The sequence below is a fragment of the Corvus cornix genome, chromosome 7 (assembly GCF_000738735.6).
Source record: "Corvus cornix cornix isolate S_Up_H32 chromosome 7, ASM73873v5, whole genome shotgun sequence".
NCBI classification, from domain to species: Eukaryota; Metazoa; Chordata; class Aves; order Passeriformes; family Corvidae; genus Corvus; species Corvus cornix.
In genome coordinates, this window is record NC_046337.1 from 16,537,350 (window position 1) to 16,552,074 (window position 14,725).

General features: G+C 38.9%; 1 protein-coding gene across 4 annotated transcripts in view; it reads right to left on the reverse strand.

Moving 5' to 3' along the window:
• The window catches only part of RBMS1 (RNA binding motif single stranded interacting protein 1), a 148,601-nt gene that overhangs the window by 37,665 nt on the left and 96,211 nt on the right, over window positions 1-14,725 (reverse strand). For all 4 annotated transcript variants that reach the window (XM_039555493.1, XM_039555492.1, XM_039555494.1 and 1 more), the window contains exons 3-4: window positions 6,898-6,956; window positions 4,001-4,092 (exon numbers count right to left, since the gene is read on the reverse strand). In XM_039555493.1, the coding sequence (XP_039411427.1) occupies window positions 4,001-4,092; window positions 6,898-6,956 (151 nt within the window). The remainder of the gene's footprint in view (window positions 1-4,000; window positions 4,093-6,897; window positions 6,957-14,725) is intronic.

Consider the following 14,725-nt stretch of genomic DNA (forward strand, 5'->3'; position numbering starts at 1 on the left):
GGAGAAGTTCTCCCCAGAACAGATTTGGCAGGATTTGGCCTGAAACCGTATCTTGGGCTCTGGGCCTTCCCAGTCTGCTCAGCAGCAGCAAAACATAGCAAGTGGGATTTTTCTCAAGTCAGATCAACTTGGAAGCAGACTGCAAAATACAGCATGATTTTTACCCCGTGGATAGGAAAATCATATTAATAATAATAATAATAATAATGTAGTTCACTACTTATTATTTTAAAAAATAATATAATTGTAATTTGAAGTTATCTCTATGAAACAACAAAAATTTTAATGTATAAAAATCTGAACCACTTCCACTAAAGCAGGATTTGCAGGTGAACTTGCTGATGTAATTTTTAACTCCCCCAACTAGAGCTAAGCAGGACACTGCAAGAAGGTCTTTATGGCAGCCAGAGTCAGAACATGCTTCAGCAATAACATTTTCCTCCCCCTTCAGCTGCTGTGGGTCAGGAACCACATCTGGGGGGAGGCTGAGAGCACTGAGGAGCTGTGCTGCTCCTGACACACTGGGCACAGAGTAATTACAACACCTTTCCATGAATAAATCATGACAATAGGCATGGATTTCCTCTTTGAAACTGCAGCAGCTGCAGTGGTCAGTAAGGAAATCGATTGCCCAGCCAGCCAGGAAACTCCTCAAATCCTTCTCTGTGACACTAAGGCTCAAGCCTGAGCAGTGTCACTGCAGGACCACCACTCCATGGCACAGGTGATTGCATGCAAAAGGATAAAATAATAAATACACAAACTTTTATAGTGTCTTGCATGTGAAGGGTCTGATTTACTAATCTTGCCAAAACAACTGTGACCGGTGTCATAGGTTAGCAAGCATAGTCCCAGAAGGGACGTCCTTGCTAAGGGGTGCTTACAGTTTCCTCTGGGAACTGAAAGAACCTATCAGCTGGCCAGTTTGAATATGGACAATTCTCTAAGCCACTTAAAGTTGTGATCACCTCTGTTATCCACATTTAAGAATAGGCAAACTCCCCCTCCAAGCTCTCTCTCGTTTCCGGCGCTGGGACAGGTGGCTGCGGGCCCCGTGTGGGGGCCAGCGGGCCCGGCCAGGCCCTGCTTGGGCCAGGCCGGGCCGGGCCACGGCCATCCTGGAGTCGATGGACCTGTTCCAGCCGTGGAACCTCCCCCACTGCCTTGCCGTGGGCAGCCGGAGCGGCTCAGCTCTCCCCCCTCTCCACTGCGATAAGAAAAATTCAACATTCCAGCTGCAAAGCTGCAAGGCCGAGGTGAGATTAACCCTTTTTATTGCTGTGAAGAGCTGAAAACCTGAGGGAAGAGAGAGAGGAGATGCTTAAAGCTGAAATTCTGTTGTGAAGCTATGATATATCAGAGTATCCTGTTGTAATTTCATGAAGATATGGGGGGTGGAGTGTTCAACTCGTGAGCAAAAGCACCTGTGCTGAGATAGGCAGATGCTGACGCAGCTGTAATTTCATGAGAAGTTTGGACAGGGAGAGATGAACCAGATGAGGACTTTTGCTCCAAACGGGAAAGGAGAAAACCTCAGTCCCTAGAGATGCTCCCAGAGATAGTCTTAAAGATGAAGATGATGAAGACCCTTTGCTCCCAGGGAAGGAGAAGGGCCTCTGTTTTTGTTTCTGAACGGCTCAACCTTAAAATTGTACCCCAAAAAACTTCAAGAGTGGACCCTTGAAAGCAGTTGCGGGAAAAGCTGCAAGTCGGGGGAAAGGACTCACACGCAGGCAGAGAGACTCCTCTTCCTAAATGGACTGAACAATATTTGGAAGTGGGCGGCTGTCTCGTTGTGATAATGTTTTCATAGCATGAGCAAGAAGAGACTTCTCTTTCTAAATGGACTGAACAAGGTTATTATGGAAGTGGTAACAGACTGAACATCTTAAGGGTTGTCTTTTTACATTGTCAGTGGGAGAAGGGAGGAAGGTGGGGGGAGGAGGAGAGTTCTGAAGGTGGTATAATTTTTTTTTCTTCTTTTAGGTCTGTTAATAAACTTCTTTATATTCTTTCAAGTTTGGTGCCTGTTTTGCATTTCTCCTAATTCTTATCTCACAGCAGATAAACAGTAATGAGTATTTTGGACCAAACCACTACACTAAATTGGTGTTTCCGCCCGGTTACAAACCGAACCCGCGACAACTGGCCATTCCCAGTTTGGAGCATCTAAGTAGGGACAGGATTTTTCAGACAAAAGGAGAACACCATTGCCCAGGAAAAAAAAAAAAAATCCAACAGCTCAAAATAGACAAAAATCAAAGCACTCAAACTCATAGTCACTAGTGACTGTTTGTTGCAGTACTGTTCATTGGGTTGGTTTTGGGGTTGGTCTTTTTAATAATTCAAACACTCTCTGTGTTAAGAAGCAGAACAAGTTTCACTGGAAGGCAAACCTCATAGTTACAGGTTTCCCACAGGTCACCATGCTTGACACAGGGTCAGAAAAATACCCCAAACTGTAGGATATTTTGGTGCACATTTCTTCATTAATGGTGACAAAAAGAAGTATTACCAATATTGCAACTGTCAGAGGAAATTAGTCAGAAATATATACTATGAAAAAAATTAAGAAACTATTAATTAGATTACTATAGTTAATTATTAGAGCTTCTCCATCTACTCAAGAAAAAAAATCAGACATCAAAGCTCATTAAGAAAATGAATTTACATTATTTCAAAATCTCTTTTCGCCCCACCTACCTAGATATCATATTCATAAGATGGCAGACAGAACTTTGAAAAATACAGGGTATATTTTAAAGTGATCACCTAGAACCTGAAGATTAAATAAAAGGCATTAAATTAAGCACACATAAAACCTTATAAAAGGAAAAAAACCCCAAGTATTTTCCAGTAAGCATGTATGTTTGTGTCACGGCTGTAATGAAACATGCATTAAGTATGAAGCATATGGTTTCCATTTTGTTGCCCTGGAATCCATCCAAAGACATTTATGTTGTTAGCTTAACTGTTCTCTTCAGCTGAGAAGCTGTGGAAAATATCTCATCTGAAAAAAATCTGTACCTAATGGATAACTATAAAAGATTTGCTAGATTTGCAGCTGACTACTTTCATAAAAACGCCTCTGAGATTACTAGAATTTAGGTTTTTTTAATTAGAACATAATTTTCAAACTAAAACTAAATTTGCTGTAAGAGGTGCCAAAATTATATCAGCAGGTGGTAATACTTGCTTTGGTTAACAAATTTGTAGATGTGTTTATGGCTCTCTTTTGGAACCAGGCCATCTGACCCAACAAGAACGCATGACAATATCATTACTAATGTATCATCTCCCCTAATTTCATAAAAGAGCACTGCTCTGAAGATCACATTTGGCTAATAAGCTGGTTCAGAGGCAAGGTTCATTAAAAATTAGAGGAAAAGAAGATAGCTCTCATACTGTTATTTTTCAATAATTCTTGGGTTTGCCTTGATGCAGAAATAGGTCATCAAAGAGCTGGCTAAGACATCTATCATGAATGCTCAGATTCAAATTTTACTTATATTAGCAGAAAATATACTAGAAGGGCTGAAACAAAGTTCAAAGGTTAAATTTTGCCATGGTATACTTAAAAATTCATCCCTAAATTACAAGGCTTCTAACCTCAGTAACAATCTATGAAACCTTTCATACTTTTGTGCTGTAAACCAATTCATTAATCCTGCTGTAGATCTTACAAATGACTGCTAAACTTCTCTTTGATGAAGCTGATGGAAAATACTAATATGAATAAATTGACAAATGCAACCAGATCAGTTTGGAGACTTTACAATATTATGCTTCTTTATTTCATTAGTTGAGATTATTTGGGATATGGCAGTCATAAGTCTCCATTTTATTACCTCAATAATCACGTGGCTTGAGCATTGTGCTCTCCGTAAAGGACTCTGCAACTGGAAACTCCACACTGCCCTTGTTGTGCCAATGTACAAGCTTGCTCCCCTTCACAACCCATTGTAAAAATTAGCTGGTTAAGCTGGTTATTTTAACTCACCTTTGCCATCTGTGCTTGGACTCCACTGGCCTTTAAAGCAGAAACCGCCTTCTGAGCAGCTGCTGGGCTGTCAAAGTCAACAAAACCATAACCTGAAAGAGAAAGCATTACTTTGTTAACAAGACATCAACCAGCTTATAAACAAACACTTCACATCCAACAAGCATGCTACTGGCACAGTTATTTAAAACAATTTTCTTGTTGATGAAGAGGGACAATTTGAACTCAAGCTCTTCATGTAGTTCCACCCCCCCAAAAAACCTAGAAAGGTTAACCTTGAACTGTTGGAGATCTGCCCAAGTGGAACAAATCCATTTCCATGCCCACTCATTATAAGAATTTTGGCCAAATTGCTAACAAGCAGTATAGAGCTTTGCTTTGTATTATCTGGTATATAACTTCTAACAGAGATTATTTCAGAGATCACCAAGTAAAGCATCATCTGCTAATTTTTCTGAAGTAAATTCTTATTCCAATTTGAATAAACAACAAATAAGTCTTTAAGTTACTTTTTGTTTATTCAAAACTGAGAGAGGAATTTCTCCCAATATATCTCCCCAACATATCTACCCAATTTTTGGTAAATTACTTATCTCACTGTATATAAATAAAGGACAGTTAAATTTAAAAGTGAGTGAAAACCCAGCTTTAGTGAAAGCAAATGGTTTTTCCTATTACTGAAAGAAGAATGTGAAAAATTGTCCTGAAAGCATTTTCTATGCCACATAATGCAATCTTTAAGTATTAAAATAAACTCAATGCCATTTGAAACAAATTCCATATATTTACAATGACCTCTTTTCTTATTCTGAACAACAACACATAACTAAGGGATTCCGGGAAGTCCAAACAGCAATATACCTTGGCCTTAATGGACACTGACCTTACAGGCTGGGATTTTTAATCCAGCCTGGGAATTAGAGGCTCAAGGCTCACCAAAAGGCAGTCAGTTTGAAAGCTACTTCCACAAGATGTTATTGCAGCCCTCACTATGCATTTTTCAACCCCCTTCTTTTCCACTAATGAACTGCCCAAGTATTAAAATCCCTTTCCAGAGTTAAAGTCAGGGTAAAAGAAAACAAATGAGAAAACCAACAGTGTAATAACCTCTGGATGAGTAGAAAATGGAAATATTTCTTCAAAATATATTAGTATCCTCTTACAATATATCTATACCGATAAAAGGTTGTCTAATGTTATAACTGAATCAGCTTTAAAGCTCTTAACTTGGGAAAAACAACTCAAGCAGCCTTGTACATCAGTGCAAGCTTATTTATGCTGCCAAGAAGCTGAAGAAAGCAGCATATTGTTTTGTGTAACACGTGGTGGTGTGGATTGTTAAATCCTGACATGAAACAAAGTGAATTAGTTCATATGAAGTTTTGTGCTGCCAAGGCAAGACTAACTTCCATACCCCAGACTAGCTCTCCACACCCATGGCAGCCTGGGTTATCACCAACACACTGCAGGGTGTAATACAAAGTTACATACTGACACCAAGTATGCCATCAAAGCTGGCTTTGCCACCTTCCAGATGATACAGAAACTCAAGTGCTCCTTGTTCCAGTTAGTTTAAATCCCGTGGTGTGTTTTCTGGCAAAAGCCAGAGATGCTGTCAATCTTTTGGTTAAATTCCACTTAGATATCTGCATTCTGCCTACTTATGCTCCCACTGCAATTTCAGTGACACACAGTGAGCTTCCCTGGAGCCTTACCTTGCAGTATATTATCACAACCAGCTTTTCATCAGTGAGATTTAAATTCTGTATTGAAAAAGTCATCTTAAATCTCTTAAAGAATTAATGTGAGAATTTCTGTATCACTGAAAGGACTACTGAACACTTGAGGAACTGACAGGATGGACAGACTAAATCAGTTAAGTGCAATCATAGGCATTAACTAATTCAAATAATTGAAAAGGGTATCTCCTCTTTCTTAGTCACAACGACATCTGTATACAAGCTAGGAAAAATTTTTCTAGAAATTTTGTATTCTGCAGTGCCTGTTTAATTTGCTTAAGATGGGGAGTTGAGAAGCTATGTCCCTGCACTGCTTCCAAGTTCTGCACAAAAGCTTTGTCTTAATTAATGATGAACTCTCCTCCCTCTGCCTATCAGCTTCCTGCTCATTCATGGGCATTATGCTTATTAACACTGCTCAATCAGCTGTCTTAGTATTTCACTTTGCTTAGAAATTATCCTCTTAATTGTAAAAAAACGAAAGTCTGAAATCTGGTATTTCAGTGTCTGCTACCACACCTTCTCCCACCACAAACATGCTTGGATAGGAATCGCTGCAGTTGCAGTGAGTGATGAAAATCCATGAACTGATGTATCCAGCTTATCTAAAGGAGTTCAAATTTTTTTTTCCAGCGGCAATTACTTTGTTGAAAATGAACCCTCTCTTTGCTCCCAATACATTCAATCGAACATAACAAAACACAATTAGAGTACTGGAACGTGTAATTAAGTGCTGCTTAAAGCTACACTAATCAATGGAGCTTATTTCCACAATGTATAATTTTTTAAGATGCTCAGTTATAGTTGAATGGTCATCTGCAAGCTTCCCTACTTTATCCAGGCAAAAGGGGAAAAGCTGCTTTTAACTCCATTTTTGTTTTTAAAATAGAGGGGAGCTGCCAGCCAGCACTGTGCATATCAGCTTCACTCTGGCTTGGCTGCGCCACCGCTACCGGCTGTCTGCCAGCTCCACTGGAGGCAAATGCGTTGAATACACCAACCACCAGCAAGAATAAAACTAGTTTAGGAATAAGAATGGGAAAAAAACCCCAAGCCAAACCAACAAAGGTAAAAAGCACTTAAAATACAACTTTAATGTATTTTATAGAATCAGTTATGACTTTCAGGGGAATGCAGTATAAAGGAAAATATACATACCTTTGCATTTGTTTGTAGTCTTATCCAAAATAGCCTTCGTGGATACAATTTTCCCATACCTAAAATGTAGTACACATCCGTAAGGAAAATGAGAAAAGAACATCCTATTATAATAGACACACAAATCACTTTATTTTATATCATAGTACCCTTTACTCTACGCAAAATGAAACAATATATAGATTATATAATTATGGAATGCAAACCCCTACACAGATGGAAAGGACAAAAAATATCAACAGTTTCAAGCACAACCTTGTTCTATTTGCCCTATATTCTCAGTGGCACAACAGAATCACAGGGCAAGCCAGAAAAACAGCGCTTTATAGAAAAGAATTCAATGCAGTTAAAATCTTGGTATGCATAAGAGATCATGTTTTAGACATAAGCTGGGACTCTCTCAGTATATAGATGAGTTAAAGCAGACCAGTTGCCTTGTCAGTGCTAGGCTTGCTAGCTAGCAGAGTATGGAAAGAGAAAAAAAAGAAGAGCAAACCCCAGCAAAACCCCAACTGACAGACACAAAAATATTACCTCTGACTTAATATTACTCTGTTCTGGAAAGTGACAAGTGCAAGATTTATGAAAACTGATCAACAAAGGTGGCAAAAATTTCTGCACATTTCTGTAAATATAAACAATTTCAACTAAAACAAAAACATCCCTCAGGAAAGTTAGAATTTTCTTATTGCCAGTTTCTCAGCTTCTCAGTACCTGATAAGCCCAGTCTGCTATGCAGCCCGAATGTGAGCACACAGAGATCTGAGCAACTAAGCTTGGGAAACAGGAGGACAGCAATCCCAGCTATAAGAACAATTGCTGTTCCTGAAGCACTCTGCAAAGTTTATCAGAATTAGGTATTTTAATCATATTTAGAGTAGAATTTATTGCTGCTGGTGAAAACTTGCAATTTCGCTTGGAATAAAAATCCCACTTTTAATTTAAAAGCAGCAATTCTCCTGGCCTGCATCAACAGTGGGACTGGAAATGCAGCAAAGGTTTCCCAAGCTCCTTCCCCTCTGTTTGCTTGTCAACTACACTTGTTAGGATGCCCTCAGCACAGAAGAAAGAAATGATGCAACAGGAGTTTGCTTTCACTTGAGAATGTAATGTAACTTATTACACTAACAGAAGTATCTATGCACTGGCTGCTGAGAGGCTCTTTATCACTGTACAGGAACCCAAAATGAACTGAGAATTATGAGAAATGTTATCAGTATATGAAAGGGGAATTGAGGAAAAATGAGCTTTTGCCATCTTATCTGCTAAATAAAATTTCAACAGTGACTATAATTTCAAAAAGATATTATGTCAAAAGTCAACTAACTCCATTTCTGCAGTAGGTGTACTAGTCTTAAAAATTCTTCAAAATATATTAGAAGCCTAATAAATTAAGCTTAGTTTGTTACAAGTATTCAAATAAATGTTCACTTGCAAAGTGATAGTTATTCAAAGACAAAGCCTATTTACAAAGTACTTTCCCCACAGAGCATTCAAATACACGTTTCAATGTAGTTATCACTCTTTGTGACCAGTTTCAAGACCCTACTGTTTATGCAATGAGTTATTGGATGGCTTCAAATAGTTGCAAGGGGGTAAACCCGGGACACAAGCCATGAGGTGGTGGCTTCCTTATTTTATCTGAAACCGTGATCATCTACACTGATATAAAATAGAACTATCCATCTATAGCCTAAAAACATACAAGCATCAATGAAAATCAGTGCATACTTAAATTTACCATGTTAGAAGCTGTAATAAAGCAATAGAAACTGTGTGTAATAGTTGGAGCAAGTACTTCCTTACTTATTTTCCAAATACGTCACTCCATTCAGAAAGCTTTATAGTCCCTAACTCAAAACTTCTCTCATTTTCTCCAGTATTTTTCTGAGTGCAGAGTAAAGGCACATGCTGTGAGAGAGACAAACTGCTCAGGGTGCTTGCACCCAGCATGACATTTGACAGCCAGCATTCTCCATATCCTATCAGCTTCACTAAGCTTCTTAGAGTGAAGAGCTACATGGCCTATTGTGGGAAAAAAATCCCTGAAGGATGATCTTGTCTCTGCTACTGTTTCAGTTCTTGAGAGCATAGAAAGTGGTGGTGGTGAAGAACTCCAGCCTTGGGTATTTATGTACACACAGTAACCCGGCCAGCTGGACCCGGGCTGGCTTGGACTGCTCCGGCCCACAGCACTGATGCTCACGAGCCCATGAATGGGTGTCTGCACATCTGTTCTTTACAGAAACTTGATGGACCACCTTCCACTGTGCAAGATGGCTTAGTGATTTATTGTACTGTCCTAGATAGCATGGCTCCTGTGAAGAACCAGCCACCATGGAAAGCTGCCAAGAAATTTCAGCAGTGTGAGTCCAGGAACAAACTGGGAACCAGTATAACAATAGCAGCAATTGCCAGGATTTCTCCTACAATTTTCCCTCCCATGTGTGAGTTGTTCTCCACTCATGCCATGAGGCACAAAGCAGTTTACCTGCTCTGAGCCTGGCCAGCAGGATGCACCCCCTCCTTGTTCCCAGCATGTGCTCTGATACCAGGGGAATTACTATAGCAGTTTCTCCCAAGTGCTTCCTTCAAATTATGACCATCGCAAAAACTTTACTTCCCCATGAATTCTACAGTCCTTATACTCTGCTTTTAACACAAGCTCCTGTCTCCAACTGCTCATTTGTTGGGTGCAACTGCAATCAATACCCTGCAGAAATCAATGAGCTATGAAACACACCGGCCAGGATGTAAACTGGTACGTACTGCCTGCCTACAAAAAGGATTACAGCAAGCAAGAGAAAATTTGTATTCCAAAGATGCCTATGATGTTAGGCCTTGCCTGAAGATCCTAATTCCTCTCAAAGCTTATAGACATGTAGTTGTCTTAGGCACTTGGTGAGGCTCCTCTCCTGCTCCACAGCCTCACTGCATGCTTGGTGAGATTTCATACCTACAGCAGAGCGCTATTCCCATGGCTGGCAGAATTGCTTCTACAGCGACTGGCGATTGCTCATTCCCTCTCAGCTGAAACAGTTTTTTAAAACATGCTTTCTTTTAAGTTAAGTACCAGTCTTAAAAAATAACTGCTAATCTGGCTGATGACAAACAACAAGATATTTCTTATTAAGTGGGTTATTTTTCTCCCAAAAATAGCATCAAATTTGTGTTCAGCAGCAATAGAGAGTTCTTTTTTTTTTTTCCTTTTGAGTGGTATTAACACATTCTTCAGTCTGAATTATCTTTGGAGATGGAAAGATGTTTTCAGCTTTGTATCTGTTTTCTATACAGCACTCATACCAATATCAACTCACACACTGAGAAAGAGAGGGCTTAAGTAAGAGGCAGGTAAATAATTGCCAGGGTGCACTGGGTATGGGATTAACAGGGGTGTGCTCAGCTGCCTGTGACCCAGTGTACCAGATATGGTTATAGGACAGAACACCAATACAAACATCTATCTGGACAGGACATAAAGAAGAAACATGTTCAAAACCAAGCTAGGAAGAAAAGCAGTACAGCTGCTTCATAGGATAATGTTCACTACTGCTCATTACATACTCCTAGTGCAGAAATGAAAAAATAAGCCTCACCTGCTCATGCTGCCCCAAAATCTACTGCCAGGCAACATGAATGTCAAACACTGCAGTATAGCTTTGTCTTAGATGCCTTTGAAGTGGAAGACTTGAAGCGAAGCATTACCACATAATATTTTTAGTCATATTGTTCAGCAACATGGTCAAAACCAGTGCAAACAATCATCCCGACAGATTCACTGCAAATAGCTAGGGATGCATTTGATATTTAAAACATCTCTGAAGTCTAATTTTGGCAACCTCCATGACGTTGAAAGAGAAGGGTCCTTAGAAAACTAAGTACATGAATCAACCTGAACCACTACTTATGTTTCTCCCTTTGTACGTCTGGTAGTGTAACGAACATATGTAGAAATGTGAGGGTGGTAAGACGCCATCACGAGCATGACAAGGAATGAGGAATGAAGTAGCTTGAAGTCTCTGCCCCAAGTGCTGTTTTGAGTGTTGAAAGAACTTATCTGTGTGTGCATTAGGGGAGGTACAGCAAGAACAGGCAGCAAGAGGCTTGATAAGGTTTGTCTGGAATGAATTGTTCAAATCTTTGTCCACAACATAATGTAATATACCTCATACCACCAAGCTTCCCTTTGCAGTACTTTCAACCTGTCTTCCAGCTTTTGCTGTGAAGGATTTCTCTACCACAAGATGTTGACTTGGACAGAAATACGCCAGAAGGACCTCTGCTACCATGGAAAGTCCTCACCTTTTATTGCTGCTTAGGTCCTCCATCCTGAACTGTCCAGAACTTTGTATTGAACATGAACAGTGATCTCCCTTTGCCCAAGTCCATTCCAGTTGTAAAAAGAACATTCCTAGGGATCCTGCTGTTACAGTTTGCATTACTGTAGTGCCGTCAAAACTCCTCTGATATGCAGAAACAATGCTGCATATCTTCTGTGTTTATTCTAGATTAATTTTTACATCTTAGCGTCTTATCACTGCCCTTCATGGAATGCTCTTATTTTTACAATCCAGAATCACGTGGTAAAACCAGACATGGATTTCATAACTTGTAAGTGGCTCCAAGTACATGAATTCACTTTAAGGTGGAATTGTGAAAGGAAAGAGAACCTGGCTGAACACAAAATTTTCTGGTAGGGAGCCAATATTCTCACCAGGAGACTCAAAGACTGGAGGAAGCACAACAAACAGGCAGATCCAGCAAGGAAGGTCACATGGGAGACCAGATCAATTAATCCTAAAATATAATGCAGCTGCTGAATAGATCCACATCAAAATAAATTGTAATTTTGACTAGGGTAAATAACTAAAAGAAAATGCATAAAGCAAATACTTCCAAAGCAATTCCTATATATTAATTGTAACACTAAAAAGCAGGTGGGCCTGCTTAGTCTGTAATTCAGCTTTAAAAATAAAAGAGACAACAAGAAAAACAAGAAAAATTTTTCGTATTCAGGATTGCCTTATTCACCACACAACATGTCAGTGGGTACCTTGTATGTACTCTAAATGCAGCAAATTCCAGTTGAAAGGAAATCTTTCAGTATGACCTTAAATAAATGCACACAACCAACACTGACTTCTGCAAATCAGTGATGTGCAACTTTTAAGGTAAGATCCTCACCTCCCCAAACACAGAGTATTCTGTTTCGAACACTATGACTCAAAACATTTATGTGCAACCAATGGTCTTCCTAGCCAGGACCACACCACCATCTATCCTGCCTGTGGAGTGGGTGGAAGCTGCTCCATTCATCTCAGTTGAGACCTGAAGAGGAAAAGCCCTAACAGCTCATGGGAAGGCCTAATCTCTGCTGGAGTTCCCAGTTCCACTGTAACACCTGGTGCAAAAGGAGCAAAGAAAATTCCCTGGGTCTGAGAAAAAGTCAAGGGAGTTGTCAGCAAGAGCTGACTTGGTACAGCTTGCTCCTGTTCCTCACTGATCTTCCCATGTTCAGGGCATTTCTAAGCCAACAGCACAGCCAAGGGAACATAATCAGCGCCATCAATCTTTTCTCCTGGATCCAAAAACCAAGCACAAAAAGTTTTATCTGGCTCCCATACTTCCCTGTCTCTGCTGCATTTTGGGAAAGTCGCGTACTGAACCTTAAGTTCTTGCTCCCTTTTAAGCTTGGACAAACACAGAGAGTTTTTGTTTCTCTATGTATCAAATTTTTAATTTTCCAGTAAGGGGAATTTCAGAAAATAAATGTCAATACAACACTGCCAGTCCTTGTGATAGCCTACTCTGATCCCACTCTTTAGTTTTGGGTAAACATTTCTTACAAAAACTTGATAAAGAAATGTATTCAATCCAGAAGAATACTGAGTTTGGAGAACAGAATCAAACCATATGGTTTCCATTTTTAAATTCTTCTTCACCACATCTATGCCCTAGTGCAGAAGGAAACATTGCTGAGAACATTTTGTCCGTATTTTGTTTTCTGTTGTTGGAAGACACACTGTTCTTTGAGAAATTCTTTGGAGTAACTCAGCAGCTTCATGGCCATCACGCACCTAAAGGTTTTCTACCAGAACATAGTAGGTGTATCTACCACCAAAAGCTGGACCAATCATTCTAAGTGCTTAATTAAACATTACATAAAAAATTGCAGTTATTCTTTCTATTTTTTTTTCCCCAATTAATGGGTATGGATAATCTAGCTTAGTATGAGTTCTGTTTTGAAATTGTTATAGATTTGGCTATTTATTTGGTTTAGTAAAGTCTCCTTTCCTAGTATCAGATAACCCAAGCACTGGGTTAACTGAGATGTGCCCTGTTTCAGGCATTAGACCATATTTTTCACTATATGCAAACCAGAACTTATTTGTGTACCTAAATTAAAGTGTTATTTTGATGACATGCTGTTAAATGATCAAGTGGTTTTGACATAAAGCTAGTTCCTTCCTTTCTTACTAATTGTCCCTTTGGCACTTTGGTACTTCAGAAGAAAGATGGTATTTTCAAAATATCCAAGTAGTTCTCATTGTCATTTGTTATTATTTTATTTGGGAGATAAAGAATAGCTCCAAATAAATTAGAATTTATTATTATAAAAGCCAACTACTGGTTTTTTTTTTTTTTACAAAATTACAAAAATTACAGTTTCCTTATTAATGTAAATACTTTTGAGACCTGTGTGCTAAAAAATAAAAAGTAAAATTAAAAAAAAAAAAAGATCCCCCAACTAAAATACCCAAAATACCCTAGGCTCCACAGAACCTTGGCTTTACTGTCAAATTAATATTCTTATATACTGCTGTAAACTCTTCATTAAGATCAGCAAAGCTTTCTTCACAAGCTATGTTTAATTCTTCTTTTACATACTTCTTTTAGTATATTTCTGTTTCAATAAGAATCAGTGTATGTCATCATCATTACCAATGCAATTACCAACATCACCACAGTGCAAACTACTATTATTTTGGTACAAATATTTTTCTTCAGGCTCAGTAGGTTACAATTCCATATTTCCCTGAGAACTAATCAAAAGCAGCAAAACCAGATGCAAGCCCAGATATTCTCTCATCTCTTGCAGTTGTCTGTCCTTAGAGGAGCAGATGCTTTGCACAATGGACATACACAATTTAGTAAAGTGTGAGCAAATGCCTTCTAAGTTTCTTGGACAATATTCATTTCAACAGATAAACTGTTTTATGAATAGGTATTTGGTTTGTAGTGTACAGGCTCTACACAAATGTAAATGCTCCTTAGAGATAAAAATAATCAGGAATTCAAAATCCTAATGGACAGTGAATTGACACATAAAAAAAGATTTTGGAAATTATTATTTTTCAGCTACCTAATTTGTTTTTTCCAAGAGTAGTTATTTCCTGATCCAGAGAAAGATAAGCTGTGGGGAGAGGGAAGACATGTTTTTAGAATCAGGAAATGTTTGCTTCCTTCTGCTCTTGCTTTGTAGAGATGTGAATAACCTCTATCCATTCCTCAGAAGCTGACTGAAATTCAAGGGGAAAGAGTCCCGTTAGCATTCCAAAGCTATTTTTATTACATTTTCCAAAGGTTTTCCAATTAGTATGCTCCTTTTTGCATGACAAATTGATTATCCTAAAAGCAAGACCCACTGCACAATGTCCTTTCATTCAGCACAGCTGAGGAAGACTTTAGGTTTTAATGTCTCTGGGCATTTTAAACATTTCAGAAATATTTCAGCTGACACTAAAGTAGCTTTCCCAATGTGGCTTTCTGGAGCCTTAATGAACAGACTTCCAAGAACTGCCTGCAGAGGTGTTTTCTCTGTCAATCT